Here is a 16,977-nt window from a genome sequence, read left to right on the forward strand (position 1 = left end):
AAAATGACTACCGTAATCAGAATGATGGGAAGTTTGAGTGCGCTCGATTTAATCTAAACAGTAAACAAAAAAGTTGTTTGACCTTAACCCGTTCGGCAATTTCATTGGTCTAATGAAAGCTTCATGCCGCCAAAAAACTGAGCACGTCACAGAATGTTTTTTTTTTTTAAATAAAATTTGAAAGCGGGAAAAATCATATAGTAGCCGCGTCGTTGTTTAAGCCGCGAGGTTCAAAGCATGGGAAAAAAGTTGCGGCTTATAGTTTGGAAATTACGGTAAATGTATAGCTTATAAGGAAAAACTTTATTGTTAACTAGTATATCAGATAATGTAGCAGCAAAATTAACAGTAATTCCAGTCTTCAGTAGAAAAGAAAGTGGTGGTGGCGTAGTGGGCTAATGCACACAACTGTTAATCAGAAGGTCGTTGGTTCGATCGCCACAGCCACCGCCATTGTGTCCTTGAGCAAGGCACTTAACTCCAGGTTTCTCTAGGGGATTGTCCCTGTAATAATTGCACTGTAAGTCGCTTTGGATAAAAGCATCTGCCAAATGCATAAATGTAAAGGTAAACGTAGAAACCAGTGTTATATTTTTGCCTCTTTTATTTTCCCAAACATGTTTCAGCTTACATCTGGAGTTTAACAGATTCAGATCTCTTTTTTATTAAATTTAGCTGTAAAGACATCAGTCCACTTTTCATTCACACAGTTAATTTTTGGAACCCATTCAACTTAAATATTGTTATAAATTGTAAACAAATACTAATGATGACAATTCTAATAATAATAATAATAATAATAATAATAATAATAATAATAAATTGTTATTATTATTGACTTTTAATTTTAAAAACAGTAATATATTTAAATCGTGCACATTTTAAGCCCTCAAATTTTTATTTTGACATTTTGAAATCTCCAGGAAGTCCTGTATGTGTCTGTTTGTAGGCAAGTTCACAGTAGTTTAATTAGCTTCTTATTCAAATTGTAGTAAAATGCACCTCTGGTGCTGTTCTAAATGCATATAACTGAACTATTGAGCATCTACATCGGAGATGCTGTTCTTGAGTAGCACTCAAATATTGCGCACTGGTGTGCAGGCTAAAAATAGATCACAAGCCTGTGTGTAAGTTTGTGTCAACAGAGCAGCACCATTCAATAATGCACTGGCGCTGCGCATACTATATATTTACTTATTAAATGCAGCCTTTTGTGATTCACAGAGCTATCGCACATCTTCAAGTGGCTTCGATTAAAATGCACGAGTCATATGAACTGCTTTAATGGTCATTTTTGGAGCTTGACAGTAACAAATATGACTAACACACAGTATCGGATTTGGATTGGGCTCATAGGTTCGATACCAGATCTGTCTAAAAGCTTCAGTATCGGAACCGATATGATCCAGGTATCGGATCGGTGCATACCTACAATAAACCTTAAAAAGCCAGAGCCCACCTGTATGACAGTAGCCACTTGCTGTGAGAAAATATCAAATAACTTGATTTCAGCAGGGATTCCAGGTCCATCTTCTCTGTGAGCAAACAAGGCCAATCTGTGGGATGAGATGAAACAATAAGAATTTATATGAGTATTAGGGGCATTTTCTCTGAGGAGGGAAGGCAGTGCCTCCTAAACATTCAGATAAAAGATAAATTACAGTACAGAAAAAGCAAAACAAATGTGAAAATATTATGAAATAATGAGATCAAATAGCGTGTAAACTACTCATCTATCTAACGTAACACCAGTGGACATATATTAAGAGGGAGGCAGTGTCCCTTTTGCTTCCCTTCAGCTCACTCACCTCATTCTCATTGGAGGTCCTAAAGAGTGCAGCCAATTATGTTTGCAACCAGTCCATATTTTATGTAGTTGAACTGATAGAGAATGGTGCTAGCATCACCCATGCAACTGATTTAACTCATAGGGAACACATCACTCAGATCTGAGCAATTAAAGCCTCACCTCCATGCCAGTCACCATCATTACACATGCTGTGTTTACTGAGGCTTTGTTGCATATTGTTTCGTTAAAAGGTCCTTTTATAATAATTGCTGAACAACAACTAGTAGTAACAAACAAAAAATACACAAAATCTGATTTGTACTATTCACCACTGATATTTGCATGATAGATATCCGTCCAAGCTGAACAGAAAATGAGAGGAACAGCAATCCACCTGTCAATAAGAGCAATGATAATATTCTTCACGTTCACGTTTTGGTGCAGCTCGGCACAAGAGCGAAGGAATGGGTTCAAAGTCTGCAGGTGGAACTCATCCGGAAAGACCTGTAGAAAGTGAAAACATTTTCAGAAAGAAAATTGCGAGGACATAAAAACTGCAAATTTCAAACAAATCTATTCGCACAAAAACTGAATAGAATATTTGCCAGGATAAATAAAAACAAATTGACTCCTGTAAAATAGGTGGCGCAAATCAACAAACACACCACGCGGAACATAGCAAGCCTTGCTTGTTTTAAAAGCCATTCTGAGTCTCATGATTCACAATTTTAAAATGTGTTTACAAAAGCATACCCTATGTAAGAACAGAAAAGTGTTGTTTTTAGGACTGTCAACAAGAATGATATAAAATCACCTGATTTAATCAGGCATTGCAACCGTTTCATTCTCTTCAGAGTTCTTTCTAAATATCCAGAACTAAAGAATAAAAGGATAGGAATTTAGGATCTGTGTTTGTTTTTGTCAGAGGCATCATGCCCATTGAGACAGAGGGGGCGCGTGCCCCCTTCAATTTTTGAGCCAAGAGGATTACGAATGGATTATCTGAACTAACCAAAAACTAATTTGTAAATTAAATGATTATTGCAGGTAAAAATGTATGTCTATTGCAGAAATCTTTATTCACAGGTCTAAATTTTTTCAGCCCAAATCCAGTCACATACTGTATGTTCGGCTATACGGGGCGTCCCATGGCTGCTTCTGAGACTGCGCTCAAAAGGAAGGTTGAGCACCAAGGGAAAGTGCAGTTTTATTAGGGCTGGGGAAATAAAACTATTCTTTTACAAATTGAAATTCTTTATAAAAAATACATGTTTATCTGAATGCTACAATGCTTAACAGATAAATATAGGAAGCTATATTCCACATAACAGGTTTTCTTTCTGAGAATTTTGTCTCTTTAATTTTTTACATTCACTTTAATGCACCACCGCTACAGTCATCAAAGCGCCGTTTGTTCGCTGTCGGACACCAAAATCCACTGCTGTGATCAATGTTCCTGTTATTATGCATTATCCAAAAGTTCATTTGAGAGGTGTTGTGGAGAGTATTTGTCAGAAGGCATTCTTCAGATTCTGTCTAACACTGCTTTAATAAATAGTTTAGCTGTAAAAAGGTTTATCAAACTGTTGGATGTGTAAACTAGATGTCGCGCCAACGCAATATATATAATCTAACAGCCAGGTTATTCACGTGCAGTGGCGGGTGATTTTGCACATTTACCCGGCACTGCCAACAAGAAATGCTGCTAGACACAAAGGTGCATGCTTGAGGAAACACACATGATTACATTTTGAAGAACAGACAAAAGAAATGCCGGCAATGCATGTGTCTGATTTGCTTTTTTGTTCAGAAGTTAATTTGCACTTTGACACCAATGTGCCATGACCGTGTCTCGCAACACACACACAAGCTGTGAGTTCTCACTGAACTCACAGCTTTTTCTATATCAGTCATCTGGGAGCAATTTGTAAGAATAGTGTTGTCTATGAGAGCACTGATCTCAGACTATCTCAGGATGCATATGCAAATAACATGCAATCACATTGGGACTACATGTGAATTGTCATGTGTGTTATAATTCAGTACAGCCCCTGAAATGGTTCTTGAACAAGTTTACTCTTTAGCCTCCATTTGTATGTTGCAAAATTATCAATAGTAATGGCCTATGTTAATATAAGTTATATTTTATATTCTAAAATAACTAAATTAGTTAGATAAGTTAAAATGATATATTGCATACATTTATTTGTTGAATACAAATGGACATAATGAAGCTTTATACATGGGTTCCTTTGACTGGTCGATTGGTAGTTTTAAATGAGTAGTTTCACACATTTTTACATTTTACCTGCAACTTATATATTACAAAGTGAAAACAATTGTAATTTCAGACACAAATGTTCTTCAATAGACATTTCTTTCTGAGAAAAATTACTTTTTCTGAAGTTTTTATATCAAAACATAATAATCGCAAAACTTACAGAATCGCAATGCATATCGAATCGGCTAGGAAATATTGCGTAGTCGTATAAATCTGCCTCTGCCAGATGTCTTATCTAGAGCTGAATTATCATTTTTTTCGAGCCACGTGTTCCCTCTATTTTTTCCAATATTTAGTTTAGTTTAGGACTTATGACTAAAAAAAGGTCTGTGGTAAACATTACTTAAAGATAATAGGATGTTTTTTTCTTACAAATAAATGACACACAGTCATACCTCAAATGTGAATGTATGTCAGCAGATGAATACCAATGGTTCTGAGGAATATATTGCTTCAATTCAAAATCTTTTAGCAACACATTTTCAGTTTTGGTCTGAATATGCCTATAGAATTAAACAGTTTTTTTTGGCTGCTGCATCTTTAATGTCCACTTTGCATGTAAATTTGACTCCATGATGAAACAAATAAAAATGTGAAAATATGGTGAATTATGTGTGGTAATTCTGTACCTGTATGATGCACTCCATTAAGTATTCCTGTGCTAGAGAATCTCTACAGTTTACCACCTGCTCCAAGATCCCAGACAGCACGATCTGTGGGGAGCAAACACATGCTTACTGAGTCCAGCTTTCGTACTGCCAAATCCACTTGCAAACCAAGTTAACAGCAAATCATAGCATACGTCTACAGATTGATGCCTATACACCGATAGAATGGTTTGCACTGGATTCCAAGTGATGCATACTTACATATTTTGGAGGAATTAGCAGATCTGATGTGTATATATTTTATAATTTGCTTTACTACACAAATGGCTCAATAAGAGCATGACTTTCTGTTCCAAACCTTTAAAATTTAAAAAAAGAGATAATTTCTTGTTTGTTAAGACACTTGTATTAATTTTGTTCAACTACATTTTCCCAATGCCTGCAACAAAATCTTTAGCTGGAAGAATAAAATGTGAATTACAGAATTTCAATTTGGCTGTATCATAAGTACACTTTTGATTTTCCTCTCATTACAATGCTTAGAGTATATCTGAAAAGCTTCTCTGCTGGCACAGTATAATGCATATGTATGGGTACTTTAATTTAAAAGTCAAATGAGAAAGTGGAGCACATCATTGCTAATTTATAAATGTGAACATTGTGTGCTTTCACAAAAAGCCGTCAAAGAACCATCAAAAGATGCTGCAACATCAATGGCTTATTTACCGACTTATTTTATGCAAAGTGCTAGTTTAAGGTTCCCTGTGTTAGCCATAAATAAACAGGTTATTATTGTCATACTTAAATTCAAAACATCCTATTATACCTTTAAAAGAGCTTTATGAGCTCTAAGAGACAGAATATTTACTGATTTCTATGAAGTCCGCATTGGAGGTTTGAAACCGAAACATACCTGTTTGTACTTTTCCATATTGACTCCTTCCAGCTGGCTCAGTCGTACCAGATTGGTCCCTACGAGGATACGCAGCTCCTGTCTCTCCTTCTCTCTCTTTTCTCGGTCCCGACTGTGTCCCTGATGTTGCATTCGCACCCACAGTTTATTCATCTCAGCAAAATTCAGCAGTATAAAGTCAATGGAGTCGTTAATTTCACCAGTCATCTCTTCCCTAATTCAAACAGGATAGAACAGCGCTAGAGTATTACTTACCAGATAATGAGACCTTGTTACAATTACTTCTTTGAAAAGCTGTCCACATGTTTCAAAAGCAATGGACAAGGGATAATAAGCTTTTTCTAGCGATGGATTAAATTGTATTTCAGCAGGTAGGATTAAGCAACGATAGATTTTAAATTGCTCTGCGTGATTCACAACGCTCGAGGTACTTGAGATGTAAATCACTGCCATTAGATACGAAACGTCGTACTCAGCCTGCTCTCCATCATCAGGCAGGATGTTTCTCGTGCACTGCAGCAGATAGTTCCTGAGGAACAGGCCCCGGAGAGGATGCTGTACCCCACGACACATCTCCACCAGGTCCTTCAGAATGTCTTTGCGGGACTGGGGGAAAGAGCGAACATACACCACTCCAACAGTTATCAACAGGTACCTGTAATGTCGCAGAGAGTAGAAAGAAAGAAGAAAGAGAAGATAAAAATGGGACAGAGTTAAAACCTCAACAAAAAAAAAATCAATACCATACGCCCATACCAGAACAAACCTAAACAACCTCAAAATAAGTCATGGATCACAGATTTATTTGAATTAAACAGGCAGGGACAACAAGGCCTTAAAGATGCAGTAAGCAATTTCAGCAATTCTGGAACTTTCACCAGACTTAGCTATTGAATTAGACAAGCCCCCTCTTTCCAAAACCCCACACTCCAAAGACAAGTGCACACACACACACACACACACACACACACACACACACACACACACACACACACACACACACACACACACACACACACACACACACACACACACGAGACTGTTGTGTGAGCAGATGGAGGATGATGAGTCATTATGACGTCTGATTCTGTGCATTTCGCAGGAGCAGGACCTTGTACCAGTATTCATACAGGCATTTATGGGCTGCCCTGAGAAAGTGCACAATGATTGACAGGCAGAAAGTCTTCTGATTGGCTTAACAAAGGCCACCCCCTCCCTCCCTTTACCAAGCCTAGGGCGGTTACATTAGCAGGTGTGATATTTCATGGCACCTATTTCAGTGATATCTGACAGGTAATAGGGAGGCTTTCTGCATGTCATTACATTAAAAGAAAATCACTTGCAGCACCTTTAACACTGCTTATTAGCAAAACTTGCAGTATCTAATATGCTTTCCACTTAATGAAGTCATGAAAGAACACCAATTAATCATACATTTATCACTAATGATCTGCCCCAGCCTAGCAACAGACATTGTTTCACTATAACCATAACAATAAATAAAATACATACGAATTAGAGGTCGACTGATATTGGATTTTGCTGATACCAATAATAAGATGTTAGAAGACAGGAGTAGTGGTGGCGTAGTGGCTAAAACGCAGGGCTGTTAATCAGATGGTCGTTGGTTCTAACCCCACGGCCACCACCATTGTGTCCTTGAGCAAGGCACTTAATTCCAGGTTGTTCCAGGGGGATTGTCCCTATAATAATTGCACTGTAAGTCGCTTTGGATAAAAGCGTCTGCCAAATGCATAAATGTAAATGTAAATGTAAATGAGAAGAAAGCTGGTAAAGTATTTTTCGGACGATTATGAAAAATATGATATATTGATTGTATTATAAACTATATAAACTCTTTGACAGTAGGAAAATACGTTTTAAGGACCCCTTTGGGAAATGTGATATCCTAAATGCACACCCAAACAGTTAAAAGTGGACAAAACAAAGACACCAGATAATTAAGGTACTGGAGGAAAACTTTAAAAACAAAATACTGACACTCATATTAAAGGGCAAGTGATGTATTGATTTAATATAAAACCAGTGATATCAATCTCTTTTTTAATAATGCAGGGAAAATCTTTTCTTTTTCTCAAATTTGATTTTTTTTTAGACTGAAGGTGCATCCCAAACAGCACATTTCGACATCATTTTGTAGTGTAAGTAGTGAGAGTAGTACGTTTACACAGAAAATGCAACAAAAAGAAGTGTACTTTAAGTACTCAAACGAGCGCTTTTTCAACCGTCAAAACAGAGTGTGGAATGTTGGACAATTCATGCACTCAGAGATTTTTAAATAGCGTATAATTTGGGACATATCTTGACTGTTCAAACTGCAAGTTGTATGGCAAGATCAGATTTTGTTTCAATTCAGACTGCAGTTATTTTGCTAGCACCTCCACATTAGTTGTTATAGTAAAGATGCATAATTGCCTGTTCACCATGTGTGAGAGATTTGCAGAATGCTTTGCAAAAGTGGCATGTACCATCTGGCTTATTTACCAAAAGACAGGGGGAACTCCATTCACTAAGCTACATTCAGCCAAATAATGAGCCAAGAGACAACTCCCTTTTCTTAGGGTTCACCCTATAAGTAAGTTGTTTAATAGGCTGTGCCAAGCCACACCTCTGCATGACATTGATGTTGGCTCGGCAAAGCCAACTTTAGGATAAACCCAAAAGACCAACGTATTCTTGGCACGTTCGCATTACTGATCGCTTTGCACACAGTAAGCGTGATGTACATTTCATCATAAAAGTGGGGGATGCACTTTTCTGGTTCTGTTCATACCTCACGGATCGTCAGCAGTTCGTACAACTCAAACATTTTAAATCGGCCTGTGCGCCTGTGCCTCAGGGTGTCCCCCAGGGGTCAGTGTTGGGTCCACTACTCTTCATTATATATCTGCTTCCGTTGGGCATGATCATGAGACACCACAAAATTCATTTCCACTGTAATGCTGACGACACCCAGCTTTATATTTCAACTAAACCTTCTTCTCCCTTTCCACCAACCTCACTCACCAACTGTCTTCAAGACATTCAAACTTGGATGAACACAAACCTTTTAAAACTTAACGCCAATAAGACCGAAGTCATGCTTATCTGCTCCAAATCTACTCTTTCAAAACAGCTAAATCTAAATTTAACCATAGATGAGACCACGGTCCCTCTGTCAACTCAAGTTAAAAGCCTTGGTGTCATTCTGGACAGTTTCCTTTCATTTAAATTTCAGATTAAATCACTTACCCGGCTTCGTTCTTTCATCTCCGAAATATCTCTAGGCTTAGACCCTCATTGACACAAGCCAGCACTGAAACATTAATTCATGCACTTGTCACGCCTCGCCTGGATTATTGCAACTCCCTACTCATCGGTCTTCCTTCAAAGCTGTTAAATAGACTTCAACTTATTCAGAATTCTGCCGCTCGAATCCTCACTGGTTCCAGACCATCTGATCATATCACACCTATCCTTATCACTCTACATTGGCTCCCTGTGCACTACCGTATTGACTTTAAGATCCTCGTCATCACCTACAAAGCACTCCATAATCTTGCACCCAGCTATATTTATGGCCTTCTATCAGGATATGTTCCTACACGCTCCCTTCGCTCTTCCTCAGCTGGCCTACTTGTCACCCCCAAATTCCGTCTATCCACCATGGGGGCCAGGGCCTTCAGTTGCGCTGCTCCAAGACTCTGGAATGCCCTTCCCTCCTAAATTCGACAGGCAGACACAGTCAATTCATTTAAAAAAATTGTTAAAGACCTATCTTTTTAAGAAAGCTTTTAATCTTTAAAACATTTTTTTCTATATTGCCATAGTTACCCTACTGACACTCTTTATAGTGCTTTCTTCGGGCGTTCTTAGCATTTTGCTGATTTGTCATATTTGTAACATGTATTAGCATAATATGAATTTAAATGTATTTGTATTTTTAAGTCCTCCGAAACATGTAAGATGTCCTTGGGTATTTAGAAAGGCGTTGGCCAAATAAAATGTATTATTATTATTATTATTATTATTATTATTAATAGTCCGCACAGATTTTCTTGACTTGGCATGCACCGACCATTGACACTACTAAAAGAGTATCACAAAGAAGTTGTAGTGGGCATGCGTCAAACACGTTAGTATTAGTTTTTGGTCAGAAGAGTATACTTGCAAAGGCAACGTGGTCAACTATGTGCGAGGCGATCCAGAACATGAAAAAAGGAAGTATAACTGGGCCATAAGAAATGGGAGTTGTTGGGGAGGGAAGTAGGCTATGTCTTGGCTCATGATTTGGCTGAACCTAGAATTATGCATGGAGAACCACCAATCTGTTGGTAAATAATCCAGAAGATACATAATGCTTTTGCACAGACTATAGAAGGTTTCATTCAGTCTCTAAACCCGACTGCTTTCCCCTTCCTAGAGTCGATGACTGTGTGGATTGTGTAGGCTCTGCAGAGGATGTCAGTAAGTTTGTTCTGTTGAAGGGATATTGTCAGGTGCCATTGACTGAGCGGGCTAGGGAAAAGCTTTCTGCTTTTGTTTCTTCCGATGACATACTGCAGTACAAAGTTACTCACTTTGGTGTCCGAAATGCACCTGCCACCTTTCAACATCTTGTAAATTTAGTTCTGTCCGGGTTGTATGGTTGTGAAGCTTATCTGGATGACATTGTTCTGTTTAGCTCCTGCTGTCTTCCAGATAAAAGAGATTTTCCAATGTATTTCAAAGACCAACCTTACCATCAATCTTGCTAAATGTGAGTTTGGGAAGGCCACAGTAAACTATTTGGGTAAGGTAGTGGGACGTGGTTGGGTCCGTCCTGTAGGAGCAAAGGTGGAGGCTGTCTGTAATTTTCCAGTGCCTTCCAACTGCAAGGAACTGCGTTGTTTCCTTGGAATGGCAGGGTATTACAGAGCGTTCTGTGTCCAGGTTGGTCCGGATGGGGTTGAACATCCAGTTTGTTATTTCTCTAAAAAGATCTACTGTGGAGGTGGCGGCACTGGCACGAATACTTGCCTTCCAGCGGCTTGGCGTTTTTGGGTTCATACACTACTCCCATCATTGTATACACTGACCACAATCCACTGGTGTTTATTGACCATATGCAAAATCTATTTTGATCTAACAGGCATACCCACTGAAGATTGTCCACAAACGATGTACTGATAATGTCATTGCTGATGCTTATTCTAGAATGTAAGAATGATGATGTGACTAGATGATATTTGTACTGTTGTTTTGTCTCCCCCCTTTTATTCCTTTTTCTCTTGGACCCAGGGATTAGAGGACTGCAGGGAGGTGGGTGGACTGCAGATGATGTGACAAGATGAAATTTGTACAGTGGTTTTGTCTCTCCCCCCCTTTTATTCCTTTTTCCCTTGGACCCAGGGATTAGAGGACTGCAAGGAGGTGGGACTGGACCCAGGATGTTTTTTTTTTCTTAAGCTCAAGAGAGCTCTTTGAGGATGGGAGGTGTTACAACCCCCTGTGCTCCTACAGGCTGGTAGTGGCAGTACTGGTGCCAGTAGGAATGATGGGAGGGGTATAGAATTGTCTCATTGCCTACACCTGCACAGGTTTGAACACAAAAAGAGGTGCTGCTACCCACCCCATTTTTCCAACCTGGCATAGTCATACACACACAAGCAAAAACAAACACACAAGCATGTGTATGTTTTTTATGAGGGCAGTCTCCAAATAAGAACACAATAGTCACAGACAAAGGTTTAAAAAAGGGGAGATGTGACATAATAAAATGGTCGGATGGCAAGATGTTTGAAGAGGACTCCCATACTGTATTGAGGCACTCAAAATGCTCAAGCGTCCCATAGTAGAGACATTCACTTCTTTATCGCATTGTGGTGACTCGCAACTGGTGTAGGTTACCGCACCTTAGCACATCTCTTTGTGTGGGTACAGCCAATATCTGTTATTGTAAAAGCCAATATTATTGGTACAGCCAATATCTGTTATTGTATCATTTATGCCATGTCGTCTCACACACCTGCCGTAACAACCCGTCTAGCACAACAAATGACAAAAAAAAAAAAAAAACCTACATGAAATCTCATTATGACCATGAGATAAGCATTAACAAATCTCAGATTTTAATTAGATTTCTGATAAATTTTTTCTGCCTGTGTGAACATAGCCATAGTGACTGCACTGAAACTCAATTACTGCACATTTAAACCTGATGAAAGATTAAGTTTTCATGTGTATCATGAAGATGCCAGTTTTGAGTGATGGAACGCAACATTTTCAGTGAATAATAATTTTGTTTTTATCTTTTCCTCACACAAAACTACTGTATGGCTTAAGAAAATGGTGCACAAGTAGAATTTGCAATTGTAATAGCAATTGGTTGATGTCCATTAAAGGATAGATTTCTGTGAATATTTAAAATTAAAGATCAAAAGGATCAACAATAGACATGTCACAGCCTTTTTTGCTCATTTTTACCAAGGGTGCCAATATTAGTGGATGGCACTGTGTGCAGATTGTTGTATTGTAACAGACTGAACTGTTAGATGTCAATGTAAACAGAGCCCAAAGATCCCCTGCACCATTTGGGTCAAATATGTATTTGAGGGATTGCTTTCAAGAAGACTATGAAGAGGGCATTTTAAGTGGTTTGATGATAGTGATGAGTCTCATTTCATTTTTATGTAGATCTCCGTTTAGCTGTTTTATATATATTTATTTTAACATGAATGCATGGTAATTGTATCTATCCTCACTGGCGTGGGCTATTTTTATATGTATTTAGCAGTCTAAAAATTATTTCTGTCTATGTGACATTCATAATAACAGCCATTCAAGGGCTGATGTATTTACTATTTGTTCTTTATTGGACAAGCTTCGACATGTGTCATTGGCGAGTCTTCTGTGATCATATGCCCCTTAATAAAAAAAAAATGTTAATTTCTGACACTGAGCTGAATCGTGAGAAGAATCATCTGAACGACATAACAGACTAAGCTTGGTGAAAGTTAGTTTTTATCAGTGTTTAATTAAGGACAACCTCACACGCATCCAACAACTATGGGTTTGCCAGTAACATACCGGTGTCTTACTAGAGTTCTATTCTCTTACTTTCCAAGTAAGCCTATCTGGAGGTTTTTAAGTACAGGATCACTAGGGCTGGGTATTGCCACATAAAAAATCAGATTAATAAATATGTGTACACAGGGATCAAAAGTGTAGGATTCAATATTGCGAGAAAAGAGCATGAGCACACACATCAGCATTTGCCTTTATAAATGCTAATTTGTTCCTCACTTTTGAAGTAGGATTAAATCCATGGAATTTAGGATCAAATCTGATCATACGTACGCTTTATAAATGAGGCCTGGTGTTCTTATGGTGACTATTATGCACGATTTTACTCTTTCTTTACATGAACATTTTAACAAATCAATATCACTGGCAAATCTTTAAACTTTGTGATTCTGCACTTTCAAGGAAGTATACAAATTGTGCACAATCAGGCCAGGGCACGTTCAGTTTTCATGAAAAATACACTGCATACCAAAGAGTGAAGTGAGATTACATGTTAGATGGAGTATTGATTAAAACACTGATGGTGCGCTACAACTAAATAGCAAGAACAGAGAGAGTGGGAGAAAGAATCTGCAAGAGAAAACATAATGAGCGAGAGCTAAAACAGAATATTGATCTGGTGCCAGTGGCTGTCTAGATCTTAATAAAATCACCAAAGTTACACAAATCATTGAGTTGGCAATAATATTTAATGGTCAAACTTTTGGTCAATTCAAACACATTCCAACATCTTGAAAGTTTCTTATTGCAGTTATAGTGGCTCAAAAGATTGCTGAGATACTCACAGTCTAGGGATGATGTTCCCTGCATACTGAACAAGCTCATAGAGGTCAGACACCTTGCGGCCTTTGGCAAACTCATCTGTCAAATAGACCTCCAGGTAATGCAGCTCATCTGAGATGGCCATGTCTACAACAGGAATGTAGAACAATAAATACACTAAACTAAATATAATTTAATAAACTAAAATAAAAAATGATAGCATGGCTAAAGGCAGTTGTAGAATTTTTTCTTTAATTGTTATTTAATGCTAAAATATAGCTTTTCATTTTGATTGATTTTTACTCTAAAACTTCTGTTCTGTTCAAATTCATAAAGCCTATCATAACAAAGAAAACACATACAGAGTTCATAGTAGCTCTTGGGAGAAAGCATAGAAGTCCTCAACTCCCCCAACATATTTGAGGCATGTTTCAGTGCATCCATCAGCTTGTTCTTGTCCTGGATGGAGGACATAAAACATCATTAACTGAGTAAAAGTCAAACTTCACAGTACCATGAGAAACAACTTCACGGTGACGATAAATACATAACTGATCTTGCAGAATGTTAAAAGCAAGAGGAATCAAGCTGGTACTGATATGAACATAATTATAAGGCTTCAGGCAGCCAGTTATTTAGCAGCTGATTGTGGACACTGAAAACATGCATATAACTCAACTTACCAGACAGCGCTTCATTTGAAATGACTGAACTTTCACAGCCTGCACAGCTTCATCCAAAAGCTTCTCCTGCTCATCTTGGGGAGACTGCTGTGTGGTAGGCTGGCAAAATTAGTACACAGTGGAGTAAAACACTCAAAACAGGATCTTATGTGACAAATTACAAATAATTGAGAAATAAATTTGTTTGGGTAGCTGACATGAAATACTTTGGAAAATGTACAACTGCTGCAGTATGATATACTATATTCCATTTAAAAAGATGTTAAATAGCATTTTTTATATATATATAAATATATATATAATTATTACTTTTATGGATGTTTGACAAATAAGGATGACTGAGGTGGTAAAAATAACTTTGACTTTGATTACTTTGATTTGGTGGATAAAAGTGCTTTTAAATCTTAATTTTCCAAAATACAATAGTTTCACTGCTTTTTAAAAGAAAGATTAATAAAAGATTATTCTGCACTACTCATGACAACATTTCTTTTTTAAGAATGTCAGTCTATGGACAGTTACACCACATGACATTTATTACTTTACTCAGAACAGAAATTGAAAATATGCTCATAGAAGAGTTGTATTTAAGTGATTGTTTTGTGTGAATTGCATTTTTTTATGTATTCTGGAATAATTTTTTAGATCTGGACAAAAATGTGTCACATGAGTGGCCCTTATAATTATTATACTTTAAGCTTTTATGATATCAAGTTTTTTTTTGAGAGTACATGGATTGTAGAAATTCAATTACACTGCAAGACCATTTAAAAAGAACTAGTGAAGGCAAAAAGGTGATTAAAAATGGTGGAAATAATGACACGTTACAGAACCAATGACCTAAGCTTTAAATATTTCTCTTGTACATTTATATACATTTCAACCTAAAGTCTTGATGATATATATATATATATATATATATATATATATATATATATATATATATATATATATACACACAAAAAGTTAATAGACGCATTATACAGGTACACAGAACATTTTATTTTCATTCACCTTCCCTTTGACTGGTGAAACTATAACATTTTCATTCAGTATTTTTAATCACCCAGCTGTCACTTTAAACATTTTAAATCACTTAAATGTTACTGCAGTGTAACAAATATTTTTTTTTATTATTTTTTTTTTTAAATAGTTTTAGATAGCTTAGCATGTCACTCTTCACATCACACTGCTTAAAGTAGTAGTTATCTCATCATTAACTCATTCTCATGCCATCCCAAATGTGTATGACTTTCTTCTGCAGAACACAAATAAGATCTTTTGAAGAGTATTTCAGCTATGTAGGTCTATACAATTCAAACCACATACAGGATGGCAGCTTAAAAATAACCCATAAGACTCCAGTGGTTTAATCCATGTCTTCATAAGAGATATGATAGGTGTGGTTGAGAAACAGGTCAATATTTAAGTCCTTTTTTACAATCAATCTTCACTTTCACATACAGTCTTCTTGTTGTTTATTTTTTTTTGGCAATTCACATTATTGTGCCACCTACTTGGCAGGGAGGAGAATTTAAGGTTAAAAAAAAAAAAAGACGTACATTTTTATCTGTTTCTCAAACACACCTATCATATTACTTCTGAAGACATGGATTAAACCACGGGAGTTGTACGGTTACATTTTTTTCTCCCTTTGAGTGCTTTTTGGTGGTTCAAAGTTCTGTTCACCATTCACTTGTGTGATCTTTTCAAAATCTTTGTGTGTTCAGCAGACGAAAGTAAGTCATGCACATCTGGGATTTCTTGAACGTGAGTAAATGATGAGAGAATTATCATTTTTAGGTGAACTATCCCTTTAAATTGTCATGTCAACTACCGGTGCACTTTATAGTTAAAAGTAAAGTTACAGATTACTTTTTACAGAGTATATCTTCTAGAATTAATCTATACTAATCGGTGTATGTTTTCAGTTAATAGTAAATTATGAGTGCGTAGAATAAAAGTTATTTACTGGGATTTGAAGGGTGTCAACAGTCATAATAACCACCCCTCCAAACGACCCATCATTCGTGTCAGTAATAAACAGCCACACTTCACATTAAAAACCTTTTTAACCCATTAAAATGAACAGTAATCACAAGATTGAGATCTAGTTTCAATATAAATGAATGAACCCGTTAGCTTATAAGACAGTGAGTCAATCACCATTTGCTGGATTTCAGTGTTCCACATACAGTATGCTTTCTTTTTTTTGCCTTAATATCAAATTAATACGAAAACTGCATATAAAAGTATCTTTGTAATTTTATTACGATAAAATCTTATCTGCTTTCATACATTTGCCTGCAAATGAAGCAAAGCTAATGCTAGTGAATTATCATATTAAATTCGCTATTTTTACACAATCCCTGTGTAAAGACGGTGAAACACACGGAATGCAAGTGACCAGAAATAGCAGGCCAAGTGTTACACGACTTGAGGAACAAAACAAGAGTGACACAATAAAAAGAGATTAATGTAATAGTAGTTCGGCCTCCGTATCTCAAATGCTAATGCTAACGGCTAACTGCATTGACGCAAAACTGCCCATCAGGAAATCTCGCTTCCCGTCTGACACAATTACTGCTGTAAACAATCTTATGGCTCATATAAAGCATGCATCACACACACAGCATGAATACGCTGATCTTTAAATCTTACCATGATTATCAGGTATGCTAGAGGAAACACTGGCTCACCCCCTGTTAATGTATCCAGTCATGTGACTGCTGGTGCTAGCCGTCAACTGATCTTCCTCATGACGAGCACTGCCTCAGTCAACAATCCCTGGAATTCACTTATAACACTCTGTAGAGAGAACGTAACGAATAAAAAAATAATGTATTTACACTGATAGATATGGATGGGTCGTGGAG

The 16,977-nt window shown here is 37.1% G+C and overlaps 1 protein-coding gene across 2 annotated transcripts in view; it reads right to left on the reverse strand.

The window, feature by feature from the left end:
- Window positions 1–16,848, reverse strand: part of LOC127635271 (vacuolar protein sorting-associated protein 35) — a 31,966-nt gene extending 15,118 nt beyond the window's left edge. The window contains exons 1-9 of one of the 2 annotated variants that reach the window (XM_052115214.1): window positions 16,763–16,848; window positions 14,102–14,200; window positions 13,781–13,877; window positions 13,442–13,565; window positions 6,064–6,246; window positions 5,592–5,805; window positions 4,700–4,783; window positions 2,184–2,293; window positions 1,460–1,556 (exon numbers count right to left, since the gene is read on the reverse strand). In XM_052115214.1, the coding sequence (XP_051971174.1) occupies window positions 1,460–1,556; window positions 2,184–2,293; window positions 4,700–4,783; window positions 5,592–5,805; window positions 6,064–6,246; window positions 13,442–13,565; window positions 13,781–13,877; window positions 14,102–14,200; window positions 16,763–16,765 (1,011 nt within the window). In that variant the 5' untranslated portion in view covers window positions 16,766–16,848. The remainder of the gene's footprint in view (window positions 1–1,459; window positions 1,557–2,183; window positions 2,294–4,699; window positions 4,784–5,591; window positions 5,806–6,063; window positions 6,247–13,441; window positions 13,566–13,780; window positions 13,878–14,101; window positions 14,201–16,762) is intronic. The other variant, XM_052115298.1, reaches the window with a different exon arrangement.
- Between the last annotated feature and the right edge of the window lie 129 nt (window positions 16,849–16,977).

This window comes from Xyrauchen texanus, chromosome 1 (genome assembly GCF_025860055.1).
Source record: "Xyrauchen texanus isolate HMW12.3.18 chromosome 1, RBS_HiC_50CHRs, whole genome shotgun sequence".
Taxonomy (NCBI): Eukaryota; Metazoa; Chordata; class Actinopteri; order Cypriniformes; family Catostomidae; genus Xyrauchen; species Xyrauchen texanus.